We start from the raw sequence: 24625 nt of genomic DNA on the forward strand, positions 1-24625 counted from the left end.
CATGTGGCAGCCAATTTGCATTTGTGGACAGACACGTGACACCTGGACACACTGACACATGTATTGTTCAAACGGAGTTAGTGACAAAATTAACGGAAATGACTCACTTGAAACCAAAAATAACGTAAGGGAACAAATTGATACTTTTTAAATGTAAGGGATCAAATTGAAACCTAAAATAAACGTAAGGGACCAAATGTGTAGTTAAGCCTTACTTATATTATATATCGCATTTATGTTAGTTTTTAGATAAAAAAAATAAAGTCACAAAAGTCTATATTTTAGTTTTTTTTTAAAAAAAAAAAAAAAAAAAAAGACGCGTCCTTTGATTATATCTAAAAAATTGCTTTCTTTCTTGTAATAATTATTTTATTGAAAAAGAATAGTTTCAAATCAGAAAAGAAGAAAAAGATAGGTTGTAAATGTAATAATCCTGTTTTAGTCCAAAAAAAAAAAATGTAATAATCCTGTTTTCTGGAGCAGGTGAAAATGGTGATAGTGGAAATTAAGAATGACTAAAACTTGAATTGTCTCTAAATTAGTTACAAAATTTGCTAAGTCAATCTCAATCCTAATTGCATGATTTATTTAAGAAAATCAAAATAAAACTTAAAGACGAGTCAAATATGCAACAATTAGAAAAGTTGAATATTGACCCTAACGCAACGCAGCCGTGTTTCCAGAAGTAAGCAACTGTTTCAATTAAACTGCTGTTTGTTTCCATCATACACACGCCTACGTTTCTTTACTTCAACTCTCTTTCTTTCTTTCATTTCCTTTCTTTTCTTCTCTTCTAAATTCTAATAACTTCAACCCTTCATCTCTCATTAATTCTTATTACTCCGTTTGATTATTGCTTTCACATCCACCGTTCAACTTCAAACAAGGTATATTTTCATATCAATTTTCAAAATTAATTCATTAATTATAGTAATAACAATAATCAAAATTGATGTACAATAACTACTATTTATCAGATTCCTGATTTGTTTATTTATAGGTATAGGTATTGAGAAAAGTATGAGTGAAAACCTAAGGATTGAAAGTGGGAGAAGTTCCAGCTCAAGTTTGAGCTGCAGCAGCTTTCATGATCATGATACAGAGGATGATCAAACCATTGCAACTATGTTGGCAGAAGACGAAACTCTCCACGCCGGTAGCAGGCAGCTTGGGAAGCGACTTTCTCACTTAGATTCCATTCCAGTATGTATCAATCAATCATATATATATATATATGGCTTTCGGCTTTAACTATTGTTAGAAAATCGAGTCTAGACAAAATTTAGTTTGACTTAAATAGCGCCTTTATCAAATTTAGGTACTGATTGTCACTTGGTATAGGGACCAAAAATGATAGAATATATGGAACGGTAAAAATTGATAAAAATGTTATGTTTGCCATTTGTATGTAGTGACAATGGCACTTCATGCAAAAAACAAACTTGGTTTTGTTGATGGATCACTGACCATTCAAAAGAAGACATTCCCACTTGGCAATCCTTCAACTGTTCTCGTCACCCCTTTACTCACAGGTGATAACTATGGTTCGTGGAGCCGTGCAGCAAAAATGGCACTTCGTGCACAAAAAAAAAACTTGGTTTTGTTGATGGATCTCTTACCACTCCAAAGAAGAAATAAGACATTCCCACTTGGCAATGATGCAATGATTTGGTTGCAAATTGGATTCTAAATTCAGTTTCAACTGAAATTCATCCTAGCATTAAGTATGCCGATACTGAAGCACAAATTTGACATTTGATTGAGAAAAACTATCCTTTAAATCGGACCAGATTTGTGCTGTGGTATCAGCATACAAAATACTAAGACGAATTTTAGTTGAAACTGAATGCAGAATCAAACTTACAACTAAATCATTGCATTGTTGCTAACTGGAAAGTCTTCTTTCTATTTTTAAGTATTAAGTGATCAGTAAAACCAAGTTTGTTTTTTGCACGAAGTACCATTGTCAATGCACGGCTCCATGAACTGCAGTTATCACCTGTGAGTAAAGGGGTGACGAGAACAGTTGAAAGATTGTTTGTGTGATGAATGACACAATGCTTTGTGTTGGAGATTGTTACTAATGGTGAGTTTTGAGAAGAAAATGTAGGGGTTTGATTATTTGGTGGTGGTATATCAGAAATGATGAACAAAGGAAAACAAAACTGGTCGATACGAAACAGAACAACTGATACAATAAAAGAATGGATCAATATCAATAAAGTAAATAAAGTAAATAAAAGATGAACCAGAATTGTATCAGAATGTGTACTATCTTATTCATGTAATGTGCTATATATACAAGTAGAATACTTTATACAAGAAATCTGTGCATTAAAAGGCTTAGCCTATACTTTGCCTATAATATCAAACTATTAAATACAATTGATCTTGCTTTGCTGTGTAGCAGCTGGTATGCGTTGACTGATATGCCTTTCTTTAATTCCATTACTGAAAATCTGCTATGGCTTGATTTTGTTTTGATTCCGTAATTTATTGTTAACAATTAGACATGGAAATTTCATAAGCAGGCTTTGCCTTCCTAAATTTTTTTTTTTTTTTTTTCACTACCAGTATCCGGCCAACTGGACCGCCTAGTTTGGTCCGGGGGTCAGTTTTGGCATCAAGTGGTTTCAGCCGCATCCCGATCGCAGTTGTGGGGGGTCGAACTATAGTCCTCCATACTAAATTCAGCGTCAATCCCCACTGAACCAATTAACGATTGGTTACCTAACTAAAATTTTACTACAGCGGAGGCAATGATTAGTTTTCCTATGGAAAGTGTCTAATATAGATTAGTGTTCAAGATATAATAAAGCTGCACATATGACTAAAATGAAATTGGAACTTAATTTCCCTTTGCTATGAGAAATGCGGTTGATGGGAGTCCCCCATTTAGAGTTTAAATACTAGTTGGGTTTCCTTTTGTGATGAAAAGGTCAAAAAGGCCTTCTATGCAAATATAACTTTTTGATCCACAGTTGTCAAAATTATCACTCTGATGTTTTCAACTAACATCCTCAAATACTTGTAACTTACATGCATTAGTTATTCTAATTTCCAAAATTTCATGTAATCACTCTACCTACTTTACACAACCCTTTGTTCAGTTTTTGTGCTATTGTATATGGTTACCTGCATTGTATATATGAGATGAGAATACTAACTCAGTATGTTGGCATTTGACAGCACGCACCCCGTATTAATGGAGAGATTCCTGATGTCAATGACGCAACACTAGACCATGAGACGCTATCAGAAAGGTTGCAAAAACTAGCTTGATGTACAATTTTAATTATCATTTTGTTTCAAAACTATGCAAATTAATATCCGAGTGGATTTAAATTTTAAAAGCACAATTACCTCTGCTTTATACTTCTGTAGGCATCAACAAACTGAAATTCCCTCGAGCACTCTTCCCTCACACCCTGTTTGCAAGTTTTGCATATTGGAAAATTTTAATCATTATTGTGTGTACCTAAGCAAACCTGTTCAATCTTCTTAAACTTATTAATTTCATGATGAGGGAGATAGATAGTATGTTCTGAGAGTTCTATTTGCCTTTTATCATCCGATTTGTGAGAATTTTACATTTATTTACATATTTCTTAAAAGGGTAACCTTAGTTAAAATCAACATATAACAACTTAATTGAGAATTTTATGCCATAGAGAGTTGTAGTTATGTCAATAATCGCGGTGTATATTTTGCTTTAAGTAATAATTATGGTCCGTCATTTTCTACAGGTTGGTTACATATGGCTTATCAGAACTACAGATGGAGGGTGATGGGAATTGCCAGGTATTTAGGTTTCTTTCCTTAAAATGAAAAACTATATGACAACTTAGTTTTTCCCCATTATTTGGCTCTTTTGTTATATGCTCCTTCGCATTATTTTGTCTAATATCTGTGAAAATCTTACTTAACAGTTCCGAGCTATAGCTGATCAGTTGTTCCACAAACCTGATTACCACAAGCATGTAAGGAGGCAGGTTATTAAGCAAGTAGGTTTGTTACGGGCATAGCCTTTTTAGTGCACTAATTTCTTTCGGCTATTTTGAAATATTTCAACGATACACTGTATTATGGTATTCTCATCCGTTTTTCACTTCGGTCTATTTAAGTGTATTGGCAATTGGAAAGTGTTACAAATTATTCAATTTTTTCTGCAAGCCTAATATTCTCATTCTAATCTATCACTTCTTTTTTGGCTTGTATTGTTTCTACCAGCTAAAGCATCACAAAAAGTTGTATGAATCTTATGTACCAATGGAGTACAAAACCTACATAAAGCAAATGAAAAGGTTAGATTATCAGTGGTGATCAAATTTACTTTGATTTCATTAGAGAGCAAACTATTGATGGTAACACTAATTTGATATTTGCATGTTATTTTGCAATAGATCGGGAGAGTGGGGAGATCATGTTACTCTACAAGCAGCGGCAGACCGTGTGAGTTATCTAAATTCTATAAATCTCTACTTCAGCGAAAACTTTAACAAGTTTCATCTTTGTTTTTCTCCCTGAATTACACATTTGTTGTCATACTATGTTGCACACAGCAAAACATTATGCATCTACATAAAGTAAAGACCATAATTGCAGGATACTGATTAAAAAATTGGTCTGTGTATATAATTCAATAGCTTATGTCTTCTACTTATAGTGTTTTTGGGTTCAGTCGCCTCACTCCACTCTCCGAGATTGACATCTATGATGGTCCTCTTACACAACTAAATGCAATATTGGGTTGGATCGTATGGTGATAGAACTAGAGCAGTCACCTTTGCAATGAGTCAAACCAAACTATGGGCTGATTTCTTAATTTAGTTATTTTGGTTTAAAAGACTTCCAGTTTTATAGGATAGCGTCTTTCTGTAGGGAAAAGTGGCACCAAGAATTCATGAGACCTATTTGCTTTGCTTGTCTTAATAGGTTTAGGGATAGGGAATTAAATATTACTATAAAAAATTTAGTACTTGCTTTCAGTACAATTCAGAGTTATCATCCTTAATAGTAGCTGCTTACTTGTTGTAATTCTACTTTTAGGATGCTCATTTTGTGTCTACTTTCTATTCTATTTTTAATTTCTAGAATTTTTTTCTTTCAATAGTCCACACTCGCATATTTCTGTTTATTTATTGTTAAAATTGTTTTCTGACTACTCATGGTTTTTATTCAGTTTGATGCCAAAATTTGCTTGGTGACCTCATTCAGAGACTCTTGCTATATTGAGATCCTCCCGACAAACAAAAGACCGACAAGAGGCAAGTATTTTTAATGTTGCTTTCTTTGATGGTTTGTTTTGTTTGTCCTTATTTTGAGAAATTCTCCTTTAGAACTTCTATCGTCTTAAGACCTGATTTTAAAGTCAATGTTTAAGAATTTATTGACTAGTATGCTGTATTCTTCAGTTAGTGTGCAATGTATTTTGTTTGTGTATTGATTAAACAATGCATACCAGAGTCCGTTTTTGCTGCTACAGTGGGAGACATAAGGTTGTTAATTGTCATGTTTCCTAATTTCACGATTCAGGAATATGGTCGGCAACGAATTTTACATCTTGACTTGACAATAAGGTCAAGAGTGAAATTGAGGAAAAACAGTGAAATGTGCAAAATAATCAAGTCATAACTTGAAATATTTAAAACAAGGCTTAATTAGTCTATTAGTCCCTTAAAAGACATTTTAGGTTTCACAATAGTCCCTTAAAGAAAAAAAGGTCCGGATTGGTCCCTTAAAGACATATATGTTTGCCATATTGGTCATTTCCGTTAAATTTTAACTCCAAATATAACAAAAAATTCCAATTGTTAAAATTTTAAAAATTAATAAGGTTTTTGGTGGACCACTTAGACTTAACGACATCCACAATTCAGTCAACTAAAACTAACGTTTTTTGTGAAAAATTGACGGAAAGGACCAATGTGAGAAACGGATGTGTCTTTAAGGGATCAATCCAGACCTTTTTTTCTTTAAGGGACCATTGTGAAACCTAAAATATCTTTAAGGGACAGACTAATTAAGCCTTAAAACAATTAGCATACTAAATTACGTTTTACCAAAGACTACTTGATACGGGAGATAAAGAGGTAATCGCCAGTTAATAGTTCTGTTTCTCTCAAAAGTATTGTAGAAATATTCAATCAAAATCATTAACTTTCAAATAGCTGAACTATTGGATGAATTCTTCCTTTATTCTTTAATGATTAATCATCAGTCAGAACACAAAATAAAAATAATTTTCATCCTTAGGTTTTTAGTTTATCCCTAACTCCTAGCTTTATTTATTTATTTTTGGTCAAGTAATCTGTGTGAATAAGTGGGGTGTTCGGGGTTCGAACCTCGGCTCCTGTATATATAATGCAATGTCACGGGGACTCTTAGCTTTATTTTTCATTCTAATTAAACGTGATTATGATTCTTTTTTGAATTATAGAGCTATGGCTAAGCTTTTGGAGTGAAGTACACTATAACTCCTTGTACACGAGCGGAGGTGATGTATCTTGTAACTTTGTTTTCGATTTTTCTTCTTGCTTCCACTATCTTCTCTTCATAGTCAGAATTGCTATCAAACAATAATCTGATCTTTTATTCCTTCAATGAATTTTCAGATGTTCCTACTAGACTACCAAAGAAAAAGTATTGGCTCTTCTAGACAGATGGAAGATTATGAAATCACGCGAAGAACTGAGCTTAAAATCGGTATTCAAAAAAGAAAAGAAAAAATAGTAGTCCCCCTCCCTTCTGGGGAATACAGATTATGTATAATATTTAGCTAATTATTGTATTTGTACATATTACATTATGTAAGCATAGCTAAACTTGGATATATTTATCTAAACTTTCATTGTACAGTCTAATTTAATTTCCTGACTAGTAGAGTGCAAAATTTATTTCTTTTGCCTCTGGTTTTAATAGTAACATTTTTTTTAAAAGAAATTTGATGAGCAAATATGAGTGTGAAAGAGAAATTTTGCTCCTAAGTAATGTATTTATTTTTGGTAGAATATTAAGTGATGTATTTTTTTATGTATTTATTAGTCCATACATAGAATTTGTTTTCAGCATGTTCTCAGTTCATTACTATTTTATTGTTTCACATGGTACAATTGCTTGTTTCACATGGTACTATTTTTTTAGATGTAATTTGTAAAATTTTATTTATTTTTTAATAAGAAAAATTTAGGATGAAGAGATAGTGTTCCGGTCTTCAAAGAAAAGAAAACGTTAAGTTCAAAGAACACTTACAAAAAATTTACAAACACGTATTATATTGGTCAAGCATCGTGACTTACAAAACTAGCTCTGACTGCTCGACTAAAATTGTGGGTTGTGTTTGTGAATATTACTGTAAATTTAAATTTTTAATATTAGATAAATCACGCATAATTGATTTTTTTTCTTCACTCTTGAAGTCATGTACATCAACCAACCACTAAGAACTTTGTCAACAAATTATATACATGTCACCACCAATATATTATGCAATTAAAAAATTGAATATTAAAAAATTACACAATTCATTTTTCCTTGTTCTCATGTTTTAAATATGACTCTTATATGCATTACACCACCAACATTTTTAAAAGAACCTATCCTCCCTAATAATAATTATGTAAAGCTTCCCCATAATTTTCTTCAGAGACATCCATTATGCATATACTTCAATATGACTCTTGAGTCATGCATATATCATGTGATAATAAATATTATATATGATAAAAATAGAAATTGATCGTAAATATTAACCAATATTATATTTATCTATTATGTATCTATTATCTATCAATTTTTTAAAAACAAACAATTGAATAAAATTTTGTGTCATTTCTTTCTTTTTTTCTTACAAAAATTATAAATTCCAGTAGTCATCACTTTAAAATTAGATAAAAAAAATATTATAAATTTATGTTTCTTTGATACTTATTTATTTTTATATATTCTTTTGTATTTTCATCTTTTCATTTTTATTAACACGTGCATAAAAATAAAAGCTGTTTATGCAAACTCACAAAAACAAAAGTCAATACCCCTCTAACTAAAAATTGTTCCCCTTCAATTATGTATACATACTATAAGTATTATTCCCCCTTAAGTATTAGATCCTAGACGGTAGGCCATATATCTCTACAATGCTCAGGGCACCAATGCCACATACTGTCTTAACAATTGCATTTCTCCTCATTCAACAAATTAATGATGAGTTCATTTGTAGTTTACAAATTACACTCAATTAAGAGATCTACAAAGTTCTACAAAAATAACTAAAGAGCCAGTTACATGTTAAATGTATAGATTGGATAACTTTTAACTTAATTAGAAAATTATAATTCATCCATCATTTGTTTTAAAAAAATTATAATTGATTAGCAATTTTAAATTTTAATTAATTATTTTTATAAATTTTTGAAAATATATATTTGTAAAAGTTGAAAATAATGCTTTTATTATATGAAATTATTCAAAAATATATAAATGGAGGTGGCAGAAAGATTCATCTTAAATTTTCTTCATTTTTCCTCGACTTGTTCACTCTTTAAAGAAAACGTTCATATTTTCATTTTTCCACATGTTTGATTTCGGTAACCCTTGCACCTCATCTTTTTGATGAATTTCCATCTAAGAAATGACTTTCATGTTTTTCTTTTTCTTTGATTTCCATAACCATTACAACTAATTTATCTCATGAATTCGGTAGGATTTTTAATTTTTGCTTCCTTTACTCTATTATCTCTTTGAGGCAAAAGTTTTTCATCACCATGCTTCTGTGCAACTATGGACACAGACTTATTGTCGGTGGCAAGCGGACTATATCATTCCAGTGGTAGAAAATCAATTTACGCTCCACAAACTTTGGCCAAAGAACTTGGAGACCAGACTTATTGATCATATTTGTCAAAATTCACATAATTAATAGTCATTGATAATCAAAACAAATTAATTGTATAACTTTCACCATAGTCATAGATCTATGTGTTTTTGTGTTTCTTTCAATAATATTTGTCAAAATCGACAGGAAAACTAAAGAACAATAATAAAAAAACCTCCATCGTTGATAAAGTTTTCTTTCACGGTGCTAAAAAATTGTTATTGTTATCAAATAAGTATTACATAAAAATATAGATCTAGGTTTTTTTTCATGTCTTGGGACAAAATATAGATCTAGGTTTGTTATCAAATAAGTATTACATAAAGTATTACAATAATAAAAAAAACCTCCATCGTTGATACCATATATTTTCATGTCTTGGGACAAATCGAAATGAATTACATCAGTGCATTACATAAAAATATAGATCCAATTACACTAGTAAAACTTTTCAAAATATATATGTGCAGGGTTATATCTAAAACAATCATATGTAAAACCTCATATTAAGGTTCAAAATAGGTTTAGTATCAATTCATTAATTCCTTTATAATTTTAAATTTAATCATCAATCATTATTTTCTAATTTTTTTAATGGATCAAATCTCATTTCAATTGAAAATCAATTCTGTTTATTTTGATTACTGATTATACGAAATCATTATACAGGCTGAAAATGGATTCGTCAAATAACAGGTATGAATCAATAGTTCTATGCGTTATTAATATTTGAATTTTTTTTTTAAACACAATTATTCCTCATTGTTTTTCATATTAAGACTGACCAGTTCATTCAAATTATTTTTCATATTATTCCTCATTATTTTTCATATTATTAGCTCAATTCTTTTACTCATAATATTTCATCGAACTTTCTTTGCATCATTTTTTATATCAATTTCACAATTATTTTTAATATGATTATTCTCAAATTGCAATTTCATCATTTTATGAATGTTTCCTAAATCATATAAATATATTTGTTTTACATAGTGAATTTGAAATTGATGAAATGGAAGCAGAATATGGGAAGTTTCTGGATGAATATGCAAAAAATTATGACTCTTACGATGCTCAAGGATCAAATCAGACTAATCATGACATATCCCCTATTGATAACAATATAGAACCATGTCTTGAAAATTTCTACGGTCAAACATTTGGTAGATTGTCAATTAGTGGTCAACTAATACAATCATATGTTTTTGAATTGACACTTGCTCAACTAAACAAGGCAACAAAGACACAATTTGTAAGTTTTAATTAACCTCAAATTTATTTTCTTAGTTGATTACTTACTACAATGTTATTTATACTTTGTTATTCTAATTAATAATCTTACATTTTTGTAGACACTACCTTCTGAATTTAGCAATTATGTAAGGCAATACAATTTTCATAAGCTGGTTCTACAAGTACCAAACAAGAGCAGTTCAATTGTTCACTTAAAATATCCGGAAAATCATTCGGAGAATGTCAAAATTGCAAGAGGATGGAAAAATTTCTGTTTGGCCAACAGTATTGAATTAGGAGATAGAATAAGTTTTGAATTCAAAGATATAAACTTAAATGTTTGTCAGGTTTCCATAGTTTAGACAACCTTTTATGCTACAATCATAACTTTTATTTGCTAAGTATTTGATATTCCTCAATATGATTGTAATGGATTTAATATTAAGTTATTGTTTTATTTAACTATTACAGCAAACAAAAAGTATCTCCATTATTATTTATAAAGACAAGGCTGAAATCCAATTAATTGTTCTATTTATCAAAAAATTATATCGTTGAAATCAACTACGTACGCGCCAAAGGCGCGTGCAACGCGCCGTAGCACACTTACGACCTAAGAAACCGACGCAATATAACGCGCCGAAGGCGCGTCCCGTGCGTACGCATGGGTTTGTACCTAGTTACATAAAAATATAGATCCAATTACACTAGTAAAACTTTTCAAAATATATATGTGCAGGGTTATATCTAAAACAAACGGTGCAGGCAATCATGATCCTGGCATTTCTATTATATTTTTGCATGATTACTTATCCAAACAATTTTTCAATGCAAATGTATATTATACGAAGACACATCTTAATGCACGAATAATGCTTCATGTATACAACAATTTCCAGTGACAACATAATCGAATAATAATCATGTATTTGTAAATTTTTTTTTACGTAAATTGGATATCTCTGCGCACAACTACAAAAACTATGTCTTCAAAAAACTACAGAGACTAATCTCTCGAACCTTATGATATTCAAATGGATGGCAAACTCTTCTCGAGAGTTTTAACAATGCTATATCTCCAAGAAGATATCGAACTCGGTACCTTGATTAGACCAAAAGAGTTCAGTTGCGGTTGAGCCTCTAATGTATACACCATGTTCACTTGAGCATTTCACAAACTTAAGTTTCATAAGGAACTCATTCTCTTGTTCCAAGCTCATGGTACTTGTTTCAAACCATACAAAGCTTTCTTGAGTATGTACACTTTGTTTTTGAGTCCCTTCTTCTCAAAACCAGGTGGTTGTGGTTGGTTGACAAACACCTCTTCTTCCAATGGATCATTGAGAAAGGCATAGTTGACATCAAGATAACTCAATGTCCACCCACCCTCTTTCACTTGTCAATGCTACAACAAACCTTATTGACTCGATTCTAGCAGCAGGGGCTTACACTTCATTAAAGTCCAAACCAAATTTTTTCAACAAACACTTTGCTACAAGTCTTACCTTATATAGACTTTTGAATAGCCTTTTAGAATTGGGTATTGGGCCTAACACAACCTTACAAAATCGGCTCGTAAGGTGAGGAATGTCATCAACCCTACAAGTGGACGGTGGGATTATACCGAGTTTTCAAAGGAAAAAAAAACTTATAAACACACATTCAGACCATTTCGCAATCAATGTGGAACTTCTTAACATAGTGACTTCACCTCAATTGTCTTCTTCTTATCACGTAACAATACTAGTTCCCATGAGTCATTATGCTTCTTCTCTCAGTAGTGCCATTATGCCGAGGAGTCTAGGGAGCTATTACCATGTCTTATCCCTTAACCCTTACAAAATCTTTCAAACTCTAGAGATGTGTATTCACCTCCACCATTTGTTCTTAGCATCTTTATCACATTGCCAGTTTGTTTTTCACTTAGGAGAGCTTCTATGGTTAAAGGTTTTTCAATCTAGTATTAGTGAGTGAAAATATTCTGTAATATTTTTACATAATATAAAAGGGAGAAATATAATGATAAAATCAGGGCATGCACAAATTTAGCACGGACTTATAATTTGATATTTGCAAATTTGAAGACTTAACTAGTTTCCATTATAAATCATGCATCTACAGTCTGCAATGTACGATCTGCAGCATATATAGCAGAAATAATGTGGCTCGTGATTTAAGAAATTGTGACATGGGAGAGGCCTAGTGGAGGTTGGCTCAAATGCAACATCGACGCAGCTTCTCATGAGGGAGCTGTTGTATAACTTTATTCGATTGTTGTGTTAGAAATAACAACGCTGAGTTTGTGTTCGTCGAAACAAGTTGGAGATTTCGGAACTCTATCATTATTTCTTGGTTTTGTAACAAAGTTTGATTTTGGTTTTGTAAATTTTTTTCATTTTCTTTAACCTCTCTAAAATGAGAGCAAAATTTGGTTTTGATCTATGTAAAATAATTTTTGTTGTTATCATCCCTCAAACTTCAAATCACTATTTTCATCCTTCGCAATAATATTAGAACACTAAACAGTCTATTAGCATAGACAGCACCTATTTAACAAAAGGATAAATTCGTTGTAAATATAACGTTCCAAAATGAATATTTTAAAAGATAAAACACAAACAAATTTTGAGTAAAAGATAAAAGACTAAGATTATATTTTACCCAAAAATATACAACTTAATAAATAATTAATTATAGAAATTCTTCAAAACTTTTCAAACAATCTCATATCACAGACTTAGCTAGTTTCCAATAAAAACCATTCATCTACACTAGCAGCAAATTATTTTCTCTTTTTTTTGTACCAAAAAACAAAGTCTCTTCTGTTCGTAACAAATAAATATCGTTTAGGATTATGTGAACTCTCGAGAGAGAATCTTGAGCAAACCTAATAAACTGAGCTTCTTTTTCTTCCTATATATCACATTTCATATGGCCTTAAATTACAACTTACCCCTCTTGCATAGCAAAGGGAAATCAATCATTAAAAAAAAAACTATTGTAGTCATCTAACCTCAAAATTTTAGCATTCATCAAGCAAATGTTGCCTCAACTCTATTCTCTTGCTCGCTGAAAACTGGCATTCCCTCCTTTTCACCTATCCATTCTAACCTTACCAGCCTACACCTTTAACTAATTAAAACTTGTAGGTAGATGATAAAAAATGGACCTACATGCATTCCAAGTTAAATCATAACTCATCGTGAGTTTCTGCTTTCTCATCAACTGTTTCTTCACTTTGGCCTTCTGAACTATCATTTGAGGTAGAATCGGAATTATCAGTACTCTTCTCATTGCTCTCAGTTTCATTCTTGACAGGCTTCTGAACCTTGGGCTTGGGCTTGGGGATTCTATTAATACTGGCAACCTGTAAATATACATTGAAAACCTCAGCACGAATGCCACTGCTTTCATGGGCATGTAAATAATGTGCTAATACACTGTCTTGAACTATAAAAGTAGAAGAGATGGTGGTACCTTGTTTTGTAGATCAAACACCTTTGAATATACTTCTTCAGATGTAAATGCAGGCTTACTGAATCCAGAAGTCCTTCAAAATTTCAAAACAAAAACATATAAAAATTAATAATTAATAACATTAGATTTAGAACTATTACACAGTGGAATTTACTCAATGACCAAAATCAAGATTTGGTAGCAATAGACCGTATTACACATACACACCATTGACGGAAGAAACTATTGTATGACTAAGCAACCTTAATTTAATGTTATTTCACTCTATAGACCATTTACATTGATCATATTTTGTGCTATATAAATTGACGCAAGAGATTGGAAAAAAAAAATTGACGCAAGTTAGAGTCCATCTAGTCTTTCAACCTTAGAAGAGTAACAGACTAAAAAGCACGACAGAGCACAAATACAATACACTACGGACACATACAAGGGAAACAACAAAATTTAAAAAATATAGGACATTATGTTGCTACAATAAAACACATGAAGTTGGTATAAATTTACTATATAGCATTAGTTTTAAATCAAAAGAGAGAATTAATATTTTAAAAATCAACATGAGCCATTTTTGACATAATAAAGTGATATCATTTATCTAATTATCGAGCATTCTAATTTGTATTGGTATAGAAGTACAGAAAAAGTACAAAATATTTTGTAAAATACAATTAGAAATACCCCAAAAATCCAAAAGTATCCAACACATACACAACTACCATTTTAAAGTCTGTATTGTCTTGGTAAAACAAGATCAAAGGAAACCATTTTTAAAGATAACTTCTTTACCTTAGATCAACAATAAGATTGAAATGGTCATGCAAAAAATTTAAAATAAACAAAATAAACCAGCTTAAAATAAAAAAATGTATTCAAAACACACATGGAAGTTTCATTTTATAATAATAGATAGATGTAAAAATCAGTATTAGAACTCTAGGACAACAAACAATAAAATTTGAGACAATTGTTAATACAAGCATCTATTCATGAAGAAACTTCTTTTGACTCATGAACAATCTGTGCAGGACAACGTAAACATAAAATGTTAAATCTGTTTTTGGTCCTTACAAAACACTCTCCTAAGTTTAGTCCTTATAAAATTTTCCTCCTAACTCCTAAGTTTGGTCTTACAACTTACTTCACATTTTCAAGATTGGTCCCTCCCATTTTTATTTTTTTTTACTTGGCAGACGAAAATCCAAGTCAACACTTGCCAAAAGGACTTTTTAAAAGAATTGGCGTCCATGTGGCAGCCCATTCATTTTTGTCTTTAATTAATTGGTTTAAAATGATTATTTCATTGCATAAAAAAAATGGTTATTTCATAATAACAGTGGTTTAATATTTTAAAATGATAATGACTAATTTTGAAAACATGGAATAAGCGGGGGACCAAACTTAAGAGAAAAAAAATTTACGGACTAAATTTAAATAGTATTTAGTAGGGACCAAAAAATTATATTTATCACAAATAAATTAACACTACAAGAACAACTATTACTGACAGGAACTTACTTCTTTTGCTCAGTTTCTTTCTCATCCAACCATTTCTTTAACTTTTCCGCAACATTAATAACCTTGCAAAATAGCAATCCCAAAAAGAAATGATTTTTCTAGACGTAACACATTGATTTAATAGATTCAAGAATATTGAAATCAAAATAATCAAATACCTCATCTACTCGTTCTTTTGGAAGCCAAGACTTCTTTGCTTTCCACTCTTCTACAATCTGCACATGTCAGAAAAAGATCTATATATAAATGCTTCATTTCTTTTTACATCACCTAATACTTAATAGCGAGTTCAAGTCAAAAAAATTGTGTAAATAAAAATATACTGCTTCAGTGGGTATGGCCAACCAATTGAACATTGTACATGTTTGATTTGTCTAACATTGAAAAAGAAAAAAAGAACCTTTTCTACAAAAAAAACAATATTGTAGCCCAAAGGAGGTTGGTGAATGTTTACTGGTTTCTTTATTTTTGGCCATACATTTTTTTGGTGAGTGTTTAAAAGATCGAATTGTCAGGACTACATGAGATGAATTTTCTTTTTTTTTTAAAACCAATGAATTGAAGTAATGAGCCTTAGTTGGAGGGAGGCTCACTAGAAAGCATAAAACATAAAAATAGAATTGTCAAGACATAAAGATCATATTGTCAAGACATAAAAATAGAATTGTCAACCTTCAGCCATATATTTTTTCCCATGTTGTCGGTGCATGTAAGTGACTTTATTCAGATAATACCATAGTGTGTGAAAGATACATATTACCATCTCTTTGGAAGCATAAATCATAATTTTGTCGTACATTATTAAACTGAACTTCTCAAAGTTTTCTCGTACCTTATTCAGCAATTGTTACTTTCCTTTTTCATGGAGTTGAATAATTGTTGTCTTATGGTATTGTGAGTATAAATTTTCTTAAAATTATTTGTAAAATAAGATAGAATCTTACACGTCAAGTTTACCTAGACTCAACCAGTTTATCTAGAAACTAGAGTTTGACAACCTTGACAACAAACAACCACTACCACCAAAAGCCTTATTCCACTGGGTGTGGTCAATTACATCGATCGATTATTGGACTCTACCAGAAACAAAATTACAGTTTCAAAATGAACACATGCGTAAAATGAAATAAGCCAAAGCATAGAAATTGTTAATGGTACCTGTTTCAGCTCATTAATGTATTTATAGGCATGCTCAACTGCCGCTGGTCGAGCTGTAAGCTCTTTTAACCTAAAATAGATGTTAAACCCTTCAGAAAAACTTTACCATACTATATAGGTATACATAGTAAACATGGTAGAGCTATATTAAAACAGAGAATACAACAGACCTGAAGAAAATTGGATCTCCAACAGCTTTTAACTGATTTAGACGCTCTTCGAACTCTGTAGCGTTGGCATCTTCACCATCTGTATATAACCAATCTTGCACCTGACAGAATGCAAGAAGCCTAAGTCAAAATTCTTAACAGTGGTATTTCTTGTTGGTTGGCCAAGGAAAAGGGTTATAACCTCATCAAGCTTCCCAACAAAGGACTGGCGTTCCTCACTTGTAGAAACTTTTTCAAACTCCTCAAGAGTTTCAATCTGATAAAAACAAGGAAATCAATAAGAAAAAGTTGAAAAATAAACAGCTACATTATCAAGTACAAAAAAAGAAATAGTTAACTTTATAAAAATCCTAAAATAACAATAGACATAATATTTATAATATGTAAACCAATAAAATAAGAGTGGGAGGATCACTCCCAAATGCTACCCTCTCCCAGTAAAAAGATATATGGCAACCAAAAAAAATATCTACAAACATAATTAGATTATGATGAATGCAAGAACAAGATTAAACATGAAGATTAGATGGGGCATTCTTGAGTTAAATTTCCTAGAGATTGGGGTAAGTTTGGTTTCAAAAAATGCAATCTCATTATGCCATTTCTTAATTGTATTCTGATGACATTTATTCCTAAAAAATTAAAAATTAAAAAAAGAAGAAAATGACTTCAAATCCTTCGTAGAAACTTTAAGTCAACTAAATAAAGGCCAATATTTAAGAGAATCTTTGAAAGATAATTAAAAAATCTTAAAGGATAATGATTTACATTGTAGAAAAGATGGGGGCCTTCAAGATTAATAAAACCATAAGCATATTGTTTTTTACCAACCTTTTCCTTAGTAGTATATATATATCCTTCTAAATTATTTTTAAACTCAGCTGTCCTTTTCCTTTCTGCATCTTTTTTGTCTAGCGCTTGTAATTTTGTTTTAGCTTCAGCAAGAAAATCTTTCGATAGAGACATCCCGGGTCCTGTTAGCTTCTCAACAATCTGCCACCAGTAAAAATGAAGTGGAAATTATTAGAAGATCTCGTTTCAATGTTTTAACCTTTTTCATCTTGATAATCACCAGTCATTTTAATGACTACGAAGTAAGGGTTGTCAGTTAGCTTTTACCTTTAATGGTACCCTAAAGGTCCGCTTTTTCAACTTTCTCTCTGTAGCAGGTTCAGCAGCAGCTTGCTCTTCTGTACTCGTGTTAGATGCCTTACTATTACCACTATCACTTTGCACACCTTCACTGTTTTCCTCAGAATTGTTTGTAGCACTAGATTCATCCGTTACATTTGACGAAATAGTTGAATTCTCTACGGTCAAGTTCTTCTTGGGAACTTCCACCCACTCTGTTATTTCAATAACAGCATCTGCCCGATCCAGAGAAAGAATTCCACTTCTACTAAGAGAGAAATGTACATTTGCCTTAATGGGGGACGACAGATTCCGAGATGAGTATCTATAAGAACAGAAAAGACAAAACAAAAAAAGAATCAGAGATTTCAAAGAGTTTGTATTAAAACAATTCTTGAGAGGTTGACATCAACAAATATGGAAAAGTTCAGGAAGTTCGTTATTCTTACTTCTCGCTTGCATCTGTTAAACCAGATATCTGGTATTGAGCAATTAAGGGAGAGGTAACACCAGGTGGCAAATGATGTTCACTTTCATAAGCTAGTGAAACTTCAAAATCTTTGTTGTGATTAAAGGATCTGAACATCTGTTAAGTAAACCATACAACAATTGATTAGTAAAATTGGAGAATATAATTGATCATTCCACTTTTCTTATTATATGCATTGCATGAAAAATCAATTGATTTACCTTGCTTGGGAGTTTCTTCATTCGTGGTACAAGTAACTGTCTTGAACTTTCACTTTTCAGAAGATCAGGACCATTCAATTCAACCACAAACTCATATAAGGAACCATCGACCATTCCTAGTTTGCGGTTTAATTTGATTCCATCACTTATATTTGCAGCATGCAGAGCAGCACCAAGAACTATTGCTTCATCAGCGTCGAGATGCCTATCAAGTTCTTTTCTACCAAGGAACCCTTGAAGCTTAGCCTGTAATAATAGTTAACAGAATAACAATAAGTAAAATTCTATACATCAATGTTGGATTGCCAAGTAAAATAATACATTAGTTGTAAACTAAAGTATTAACAATCTATCTAAAAATACATAGTAAAACGACAAAGTACTGCAGTTTTATATATATTTGATATATAAAGAATTCATGCCACGAAATCACATTCATTTTGTCTATATCTTGATAGGAAGCTTGAACTGAATTAGAATAGGGAAGAACTCCCCAAATTACAGAAAAATGTCCCAGTACTATGAAGATCTGTGCCCAAAGACCCAACATTCGTACTCAATTGAATGTTCTACCCTTTATATCCTACTATTCACCTCTCTCTAACTAAGTACTAACAATCTAACAGTTGGTTCTCCTAACATCTCTACATTAAAAAAAAATTATTTTAACATGTGATCTGTCAGCTGCCCGCTATTTTTCCATCATTCAAGTTAACCGGAAAAAAAAGTAGCAAGTACATCTACACGTATAATAGGGTCATGTTTACCAATGAGTCAAAAAACTAGCTTAACATTTGATATAACAGATGATAGTTAATACAAAGAAAACAAATGTTAACTGTTGAGGCAATAATATAAATCATGGAGTTCTATCTTTTACAAATACCAGCAGATCTAATCCCCACTAATACACATTGCAGAAAGCATGATAGCAAAAGGAAAAAGATTATTCAAACCTGTAATTTTGGCACTCTGGTAGCACCTCCAATTAACTCCACTGCGTATATTTGATCTGTTGACAAGCCTGAATGCTCGAGCAACTCTTTCAACGGTAACAGAGATTTTTCCCATATATCTTCACAAAGCTCTTCAAATTTCTCACGGGTTATTGTGCTCCTGTAAGAAAAGAAGCCTTGAATGAAGGATCCTTATGTGTTATTTATACATAGTATAATTACATCATGCCCTGATAGTTACAAAAATAAATACATTGTCATTGTTTGTATTTTAGTTTAATCAGTTGCATGCATTTCACTTGACAAGCTTTAACATATAAGGAAATTACATTCTTCAAATGTATTTCCCTTTACGGATTGGCATTACATTTGAAACAGAAACTTCCTTTTGATTTGTATTGTAAGTTAGATTTGAGAAAATACCATTAAACAATAACCAGCATGGGTAGTATGCGCAACTCCCTTAACAGAGCTGAACCCATATATTGCCAAAATTTAAGATCTAGTTTTGATGAAACTAGGTTTTACTTTTTACCGATCACAAAAGACCAGTACTTACATTTTAGTCATTATATTATTAATTAATTAGTAGAGATTAGAGAATCCCGACACTCAAGCTTTTAGGACTGGTAGTATCTCTTCAGAATCAGAAGAATCTGGGTCAGGTTTGAATTTTTTGTAAATTCACATGTCTGTTATCATAGTTCTTCCTTTTCCTCACCAAATTATTTTGGGAAAGTTATAGAAAATGGAATCTTGACAACATAATTCAGTTTATGAACTGTCAGAATCATAGGGCTTTAGGCAAGTAAGAAGGAAACAGAAAACAGAAACTTTGAATCATGTTACATTGTGTATATTGATGGGAAAGAACATAAAAAATATTAATTTTAGTTTATGCTAATACTGGACCAGACTTCTAACCATTGCGGGTTGGGTCTAGCAGATGGGGCTATACTCCTACAACGTGGTGAACCAAAGTTTGAATCCCGGCTAGGAGAGGTGCCCATATTTAGTTGTTTGATGCTGACTCAGATAGGATTAAATCCGGTGGAGGGAATTTATGAGAAACTAATCCAATATACTCTATTTATTTACTCTCAAACATACACTAGTGCCAAAAGATATCATGAGATATTTTTTCAATGGTTTAAATATGATTTTTGTTCCTATAAATATATCATTTTTTTGTTTTCATCCCACTTCAATTTTCTTCTTGTGGTTCTCGTCCTTTATCATTTCATAATGAACACCTCTAATTTCTAAATGACTTTTGTTGAGTGATCACTACCATGTAGCATTAGGTGTCAAAATTATTTTCATATTAGACAATTGTGGACCATTGACTTGTGAGTTGTGACACTACAATTAAAATAAAATACTCGGATAATTTATGGGAGGAAAGGAAAACGGGCAAGAGATGATCCATTTCATCTTGCATCAAACTTGCGACAAATCGGCACAGAAAACTTCTGTACATAATGGTGTCTACGACTATTACAAACACATGGAAATGAAAAGCCATACTACCTAGAGGTCCTTGACGAAACCCACAAAAAAAAAAATAATTACAATCACATTTAGCACTCCATGGAGTACCATGTGCCAAAATAGAAATGCAGTGCCACACACCAAATAGAAATATGCTCTACTGAATTTGATTTTCCAAAAGACTAGATAGATTAAACATTTTCCATATTATCTTCATAATGATGCGGGATAACCCTTGGATTGGTTGGTTGATTTTCATGTGGTTGTTCAGTAGAATATGTTAACTAGTGAAACAGCATTATTCAGTACAATTGTGACAAGGCCAAACACTACAATCTATTAGTACAAACCACCAAACCAACTTTAGTTCAGAATGATAGATATAAAAACAAAAAATTCATTGAAATCAGAAATACTGAACAAGCAAGCAAATGAGAATCTTTGAACTAACTACTTACCTGAAGTCCAAATCACCATGAAGCGACTCAACTGAAATGGGAGCTGCGGTGTTTGCGCTAAGAATTTCTTTTGTCCGTTTAACCTGTTTCTTTAACTTAGCCATGGCCTTGGGAAACTTTCTCACATCTATTCCACCACCAACTTGTGCATTGAATTCATTGGCAAAATACTCTACCAATCGCATTTCCATATGCTGACCACCTAGCTCAGGGTTCCAACGCACATCCTTGACCTACAAGAATTACAAAGTGGACAAATTAAGAACAATAAGATACCCAGAGTACAAAATTACAAATTTAGCTCTGAGTCCACACATTTAGCATGAATGCAATTCCAAACTCTTTAATCATAAAATTCTTCCTCTATTGTTTGTTTCTAGTCAGTAATCATTGTCCCTCTATTTTGTACACTTATTCCTTCATTAACATCACAATTCAAACTATGCAACTTTCACTCTAATATCTAATACTAGTCAAATACTACTAAATTATACAGAAAAACTCCAACTGTTAAATTTGATATTCATGAATACCAAACTACAAACATATTTATCCGAAATATATATCATACCTGAAACTGATTCACCGAAACTGTCTTCCCATACTCTTTACTCTTATAAGAGGAGAAATACACAAGTGCAGCATAGGTACTACTAGAACCCATGTCATAGAAAACAACATGCCTTGATTCATTTGAGAAATCCTTATCAATCCCATACTGCAACGCCGCACCGGAATACTCATTAATCAACGAAAGAACATTAATCCCGGCTAACTCCGCGGCCTGAAGCAATCCTCTCCGTTCAGCTTGTCCAAAATAAGGTGGAACAGCGATCACAGCGTCTTTAATCGGAATCTTCGAATGAAACTCAGCCAAATTCGAAGCATAAGTCAAAACCATAGCAACCAATTCCTCAGGTGAATATTCAGTTCCGTTTTTGTCTACAACGAAATTAACAGTGCCTCTTGAAGAATCCTCCTTCGCTTCGAAAGGCAAGTACATTGAATCTAGAAAATTCTTAACAGAAACGTAGGGTTTCCCTATTAGGTCTCTCATTTGAGAATATACTTTCTGTGGATACCGAGCGACTAAACCGGCTGCTTCTTCACCGAGGAGACGATCTCCGTCGTGGAATGAAACTAACACCGGTGATTTCCGTTTCGACATCTCGTTGATCGCGACTGAGATCGGAGTTTGACCTGGTTTTAAGTTTACGACGGCGACTTTGAGCGATTCGGAGCCTAGATCTACGCTGAATACAGCGGAATGCGACGGAGAGAAGAGGAATGTGAGAATTGACACGATTAGCGCCAGCTTCGCGAGGAGCCGCGCCATTGTGTGAGAGAAAATGAAAATCGGTTTGTTCTCCGGCGAGTTGTGAGTGTGATTTTGTTTCTTCTCCGGTGAGTTGTGAAATGCGATGGGTTTAATGATGAGAAAATGAAAATCGAGTGTTTAGTTTTTTTTTTTTTGGAGTAATGGTGTTTACGTGGGAGTGACCGAAAATAGAGAAGTTTTAACCAGTGATAAGAGGACACGTGGATAAATGGACATGTGGCAGAAGATGAGATGGTGTGTAGTGTTGTTATTCTTGTAGCATGTGGAAGTTGCTCGAGTCAATAGTCTGGTACGTTCCGTAAATGACACTTATAACCTTAACGTACATTATACTTTTACTTACTGTTGTCAGTGTGACTAAATAATTTTGATTTTATTACCAAAAAAAAAAAAAATTGATTTTTAGTTAAACCCTTAAAAAATCCAGTTGCACCAGATATGTGATTGTTATTTTACGGTAATATTTCATCCGTCCCCACTCTCCGGTATAAAAAAAAATTCACCCGTCCCAAAATTTTTGTCTTTTACTTCCTCCGTCCCAAAATATAAAAGTTTATCTATCAGTGCACGTATATCAATGCATAATTTTGATTATGAATATTTTTAATTTTCTATTAGTAAAAATTATAGAAATTTGATATTTGAAAAATATTCATTGAAGCAAATCAAAAAAGATCTTATATGATAATATTTACATTTATATATTTTTAGAAAAATTCGGTCAAAACAACATATGAATAGTGCATTTTGTCAAATGAAGTCTTATAAAATAGAAGAAGGGAGTATTATTTTAGTTTTGTCTCAAAACTTTAATTCTTTTAAGAAACCAAAAAACAATTATCCATTTTTTTTTATTTATATCCTTATTAAATCATTTTTTTTCGAATAAATTATTAAACCAAATTTCTATTTACTAGGTTTTTTTTACAGCTGGTTGGCACATTATACGAATGTCAAACCCATCTTTTATGGCTGCTTAACGAAATTCATGATCATTGTAATTTATATGTGTTTTTGTGTTATCTTACGTAATGAATATTGGACATATTCCATCTTCTCTTGGCCATTTTTATTTGATAGCATACAATACTTTATCTATCAAATATGATCTTACGATTTCTTTGGTGACTAAAGTGATCGGTTTTGTTTCCAATGTTTCAGTAGATCTATTAACACTACTCCTTTTAGCATACTATTTACATCAATCTTTCCTTCAAATATTACATTTCTTTGAGCATCAAATCTTGGGTGAGCCAAAGCAACTAAAAATATTACCTTTTCAATGAAATTCTTGCTTTTACAAGTGGGCAACGAATCCTCTTCGCTTGGCAGCAAGTAGTACTTCTCAGATTTTTTCGTCATATAAACCCACTTATCGTCAATATGTATTATGTTATACATTCCTTCGAAAGTTGGATCATGTGGTATGCTAGCAACATCAAGCATCGATACACAAAATTTCAATCTTGCTATTTTGGTTGGCTCTTTCAAAAAAGGTTTTATAGCATTCAAATGTCTTCTAACAGCTCCCGCCTTTACTTGTCGATGTAATTCTGACTTGCTCATTTTCAATGCAATAGTTGTAGATCTAAGACTTGTTCGGTGGTAAAAAGGCACATGATGAAGAAGGGCAAGATCAAATTCTTTTTTCTTTCAACCAGTTTTTGACATTCTATGAGAATGAGATTCATCAACATTGATGCCACACGTCTCCAAATTTTTTGAACAGTTTTCATAAAAACAAAAATAATAAAAACATGAGGGAGGTAAACCAGAAAATCTTCACATTACAAGGGGTAATCTAAAAAAACACTTTTGCAAGGTGTAAACCGAAACCCGCCTACTTTGCCGGGGTAAAAACCTATTTACCCAATTTTAAATTATGTCTTTTACATAGGTTAGCCATGTATTCTTAAGGGAGAAATTCTTAAGGTGCCGAATTCAAATCATGTTAAAAATAGCTGTAAAATAGTCATTAATATAACTTTGAATTAATAAAAACATATCAATATCAACACTACTTGACACTCATCCCAACATTTTCTTCATAACTAGTATCATTCAAACAAATTTTACTAAATCATAAGTAGATCTCATAACTTATTTAGTGAAATCAGTTGTCAAAATAACAA

General features: G+C 32.0%; 3 protein-coding genes across 5 annotated transcripts; 2 read left to right on the plus strand and 1 right to left on the minus strand.

The window, feature by feature from the left end:
- Positions 1 to 404: 404 nt before the first annotated feature.
- LOC123911179 (OVARIAN TUMOR DOMAIN-containing deubiquitinating enzyme 11) lies at positions 405 to 7010 on the plus strand. Of its 3 annotated transcripts, none has more exons than XM_045962546.1 (10): positions 405 to 887; positions 1001 to 1203; positions 3190 to 3263; positions 3747 to 3801; positions 3930 to 4004; positions 4231 to 4304; positions 4404 to 4452; positions 5183 to 5267; positions 6440 to 6496; positions 6615 to 7010. In XM_045962546.1, exons 2-10 carry the CDS (start codon positions 1021 to 1023, stop codon positions 6656 to 6658), a joined length of 696 nt encoding a protein of 231 aa, XP_045818502.1. In that variant the 5' UTR covers positions 405 to 887; positions 1001 to 1020; the 3' UTR covers positions 6659 to 7010. The 3 variants fall into 3 exon arrangements, with proteins under 3 accessions (XP_045818502.1, XP_045818504.1, XP_045818503.1); XM_045962548.1 differs by having other exon boundaries at positions 505 to 887; positions 3930 to 3980; XM_045962547.1 differs by having other exon boundaries at positions 511 to 887; positions 1007 to 1203.
- Positions 7011 to 9533: 2523 nt separating this feature from the next.
- LOC123911180 lies at positions 9534 to 10503 on the plus strand. Its single transcript, XM_045962549.1, has 3 exons — positions 9534 to 9568; positions 9866 to 10124; positions 10225 to 10503. The coding sequence occupies exons 1-3, from the start codon at positions 9549 to 9551 to the stop codon at positions 10465 to 10467; spliced, it is 522 nt and encodes a 173-aa protein (XP_045818505.1). The 5' UTR covers positions 9534 to 9548; the 3' UTR covers positions 10468 to 10503.
- Positions 10504 to 12866: 2363 nt separating this feature from the next.
- LOC123911181 (heat shock 70 kDa protein 17) lies at positions 12867 to 22646 on the minus strand. The gene is made up of 14 exons (XM_045962551.1): positions 21726 to 22646; positions 21155 to 21387; positions 19206 to 19365; positions 18250 to 18495; positions 18009 to 18145; positions 17548 to 17884; positions 17260 to 17421; positions 16610 to 16684; positions 16429 to 16529; positions 16259 to 16328; positions 15259 to 15315; positions 15101 to 15162; positions 13583 to 13655; positions 12867 to 13472 (listed from the first exon to the last, which is right to left on the minus strand). Exons 1-14 carry the CDS (start codon positions 22488 to 22490, stop codon positions 13296 to 13298), a joined length of 2655 nt encoding a protein of 884 aa, XP_045818507.1. The 5' UTR covers positions 22491 to 22646; the 3' UTR covers positions 12867 to 13295.
- Between the last annotated feature and the right edge of the window lie 1979 nt (positions 22647 to 24625).

This window comes from Trifolium pratense, linkage group LG2, assembly GCF_020283565.1.
Source record: "Trifolium pratense cultivar HEN17-A07 linkage group LG2, ARS_RC_1.1, whole genome shotgun sequence".
Classification (NCBI taxonomy): domain Eukaryota; kingdom Viridiplantae; phylum Streptophyta; class Magnoliopsida; order Fabales; family Fabaceae; genus Trifolium; species Trifolium pratense.

Coding starts and splice junctions, on each gene's coding strand:
- LOC123911179 (XM_045962546.1), top strand. CDS start 1,021: ATGAGTGAAAACCTAAGGATTGAAAGTGGGAGAAGTTCCAGCTCAAGT. Junction 3,264..3,746: donor CATGAGACGCTATCAGAAAG/GTTGCAAAAACT, acceptor CATTTTCTACAG/GTTGGTTACATATGGCTTAT. Junction 5,268..6,439: donor AAACAAAAGACCGACAAGAG/GCAAGTATTTTT, acceptor TTTGAATTATAG/AGCTATGGCTAAGCTTTTGG.
- LOC123911180 (XM_045962549.1), top strand. CDS start 9,549: ATGGATTCGTCAAATAACAG. Junction 9,569..9,865: donor ATGGATTCGTCAAATAACAG/GTATGAATCAAT, acceptor TGTTTTACATAG/TGAATTTGAAATTGATGAAA. Junction 10,125..10,224: donor AGGCAACAAAGACACAATTT/GTAAGTTTTAAT, acceptor ACATTTTTGTAG/ACACTACCTTCTGAATTTAG.
- LOC123911181 (XM_045962551.1), bottom strand. CDS start 22,490: ATGGCGCGGCTCCTCGCGAAGCTGGCGCTAATCGTGTCAATTCTCACA. Junction 17,885..18,008: donor TTAACAGATGCAAGCGAGAA/GTAAGAATAACG, acceptor CTGTTCTTATAG/ATACTCATCTCGGAATCTGT. Junction 16,329..16,428: donor GGAGATCCAATTTTCTTCAG/GTCTGTTGTATT, acceptor CATCTATTTTAG/GTTAAAAGAGCTTACAGCTC.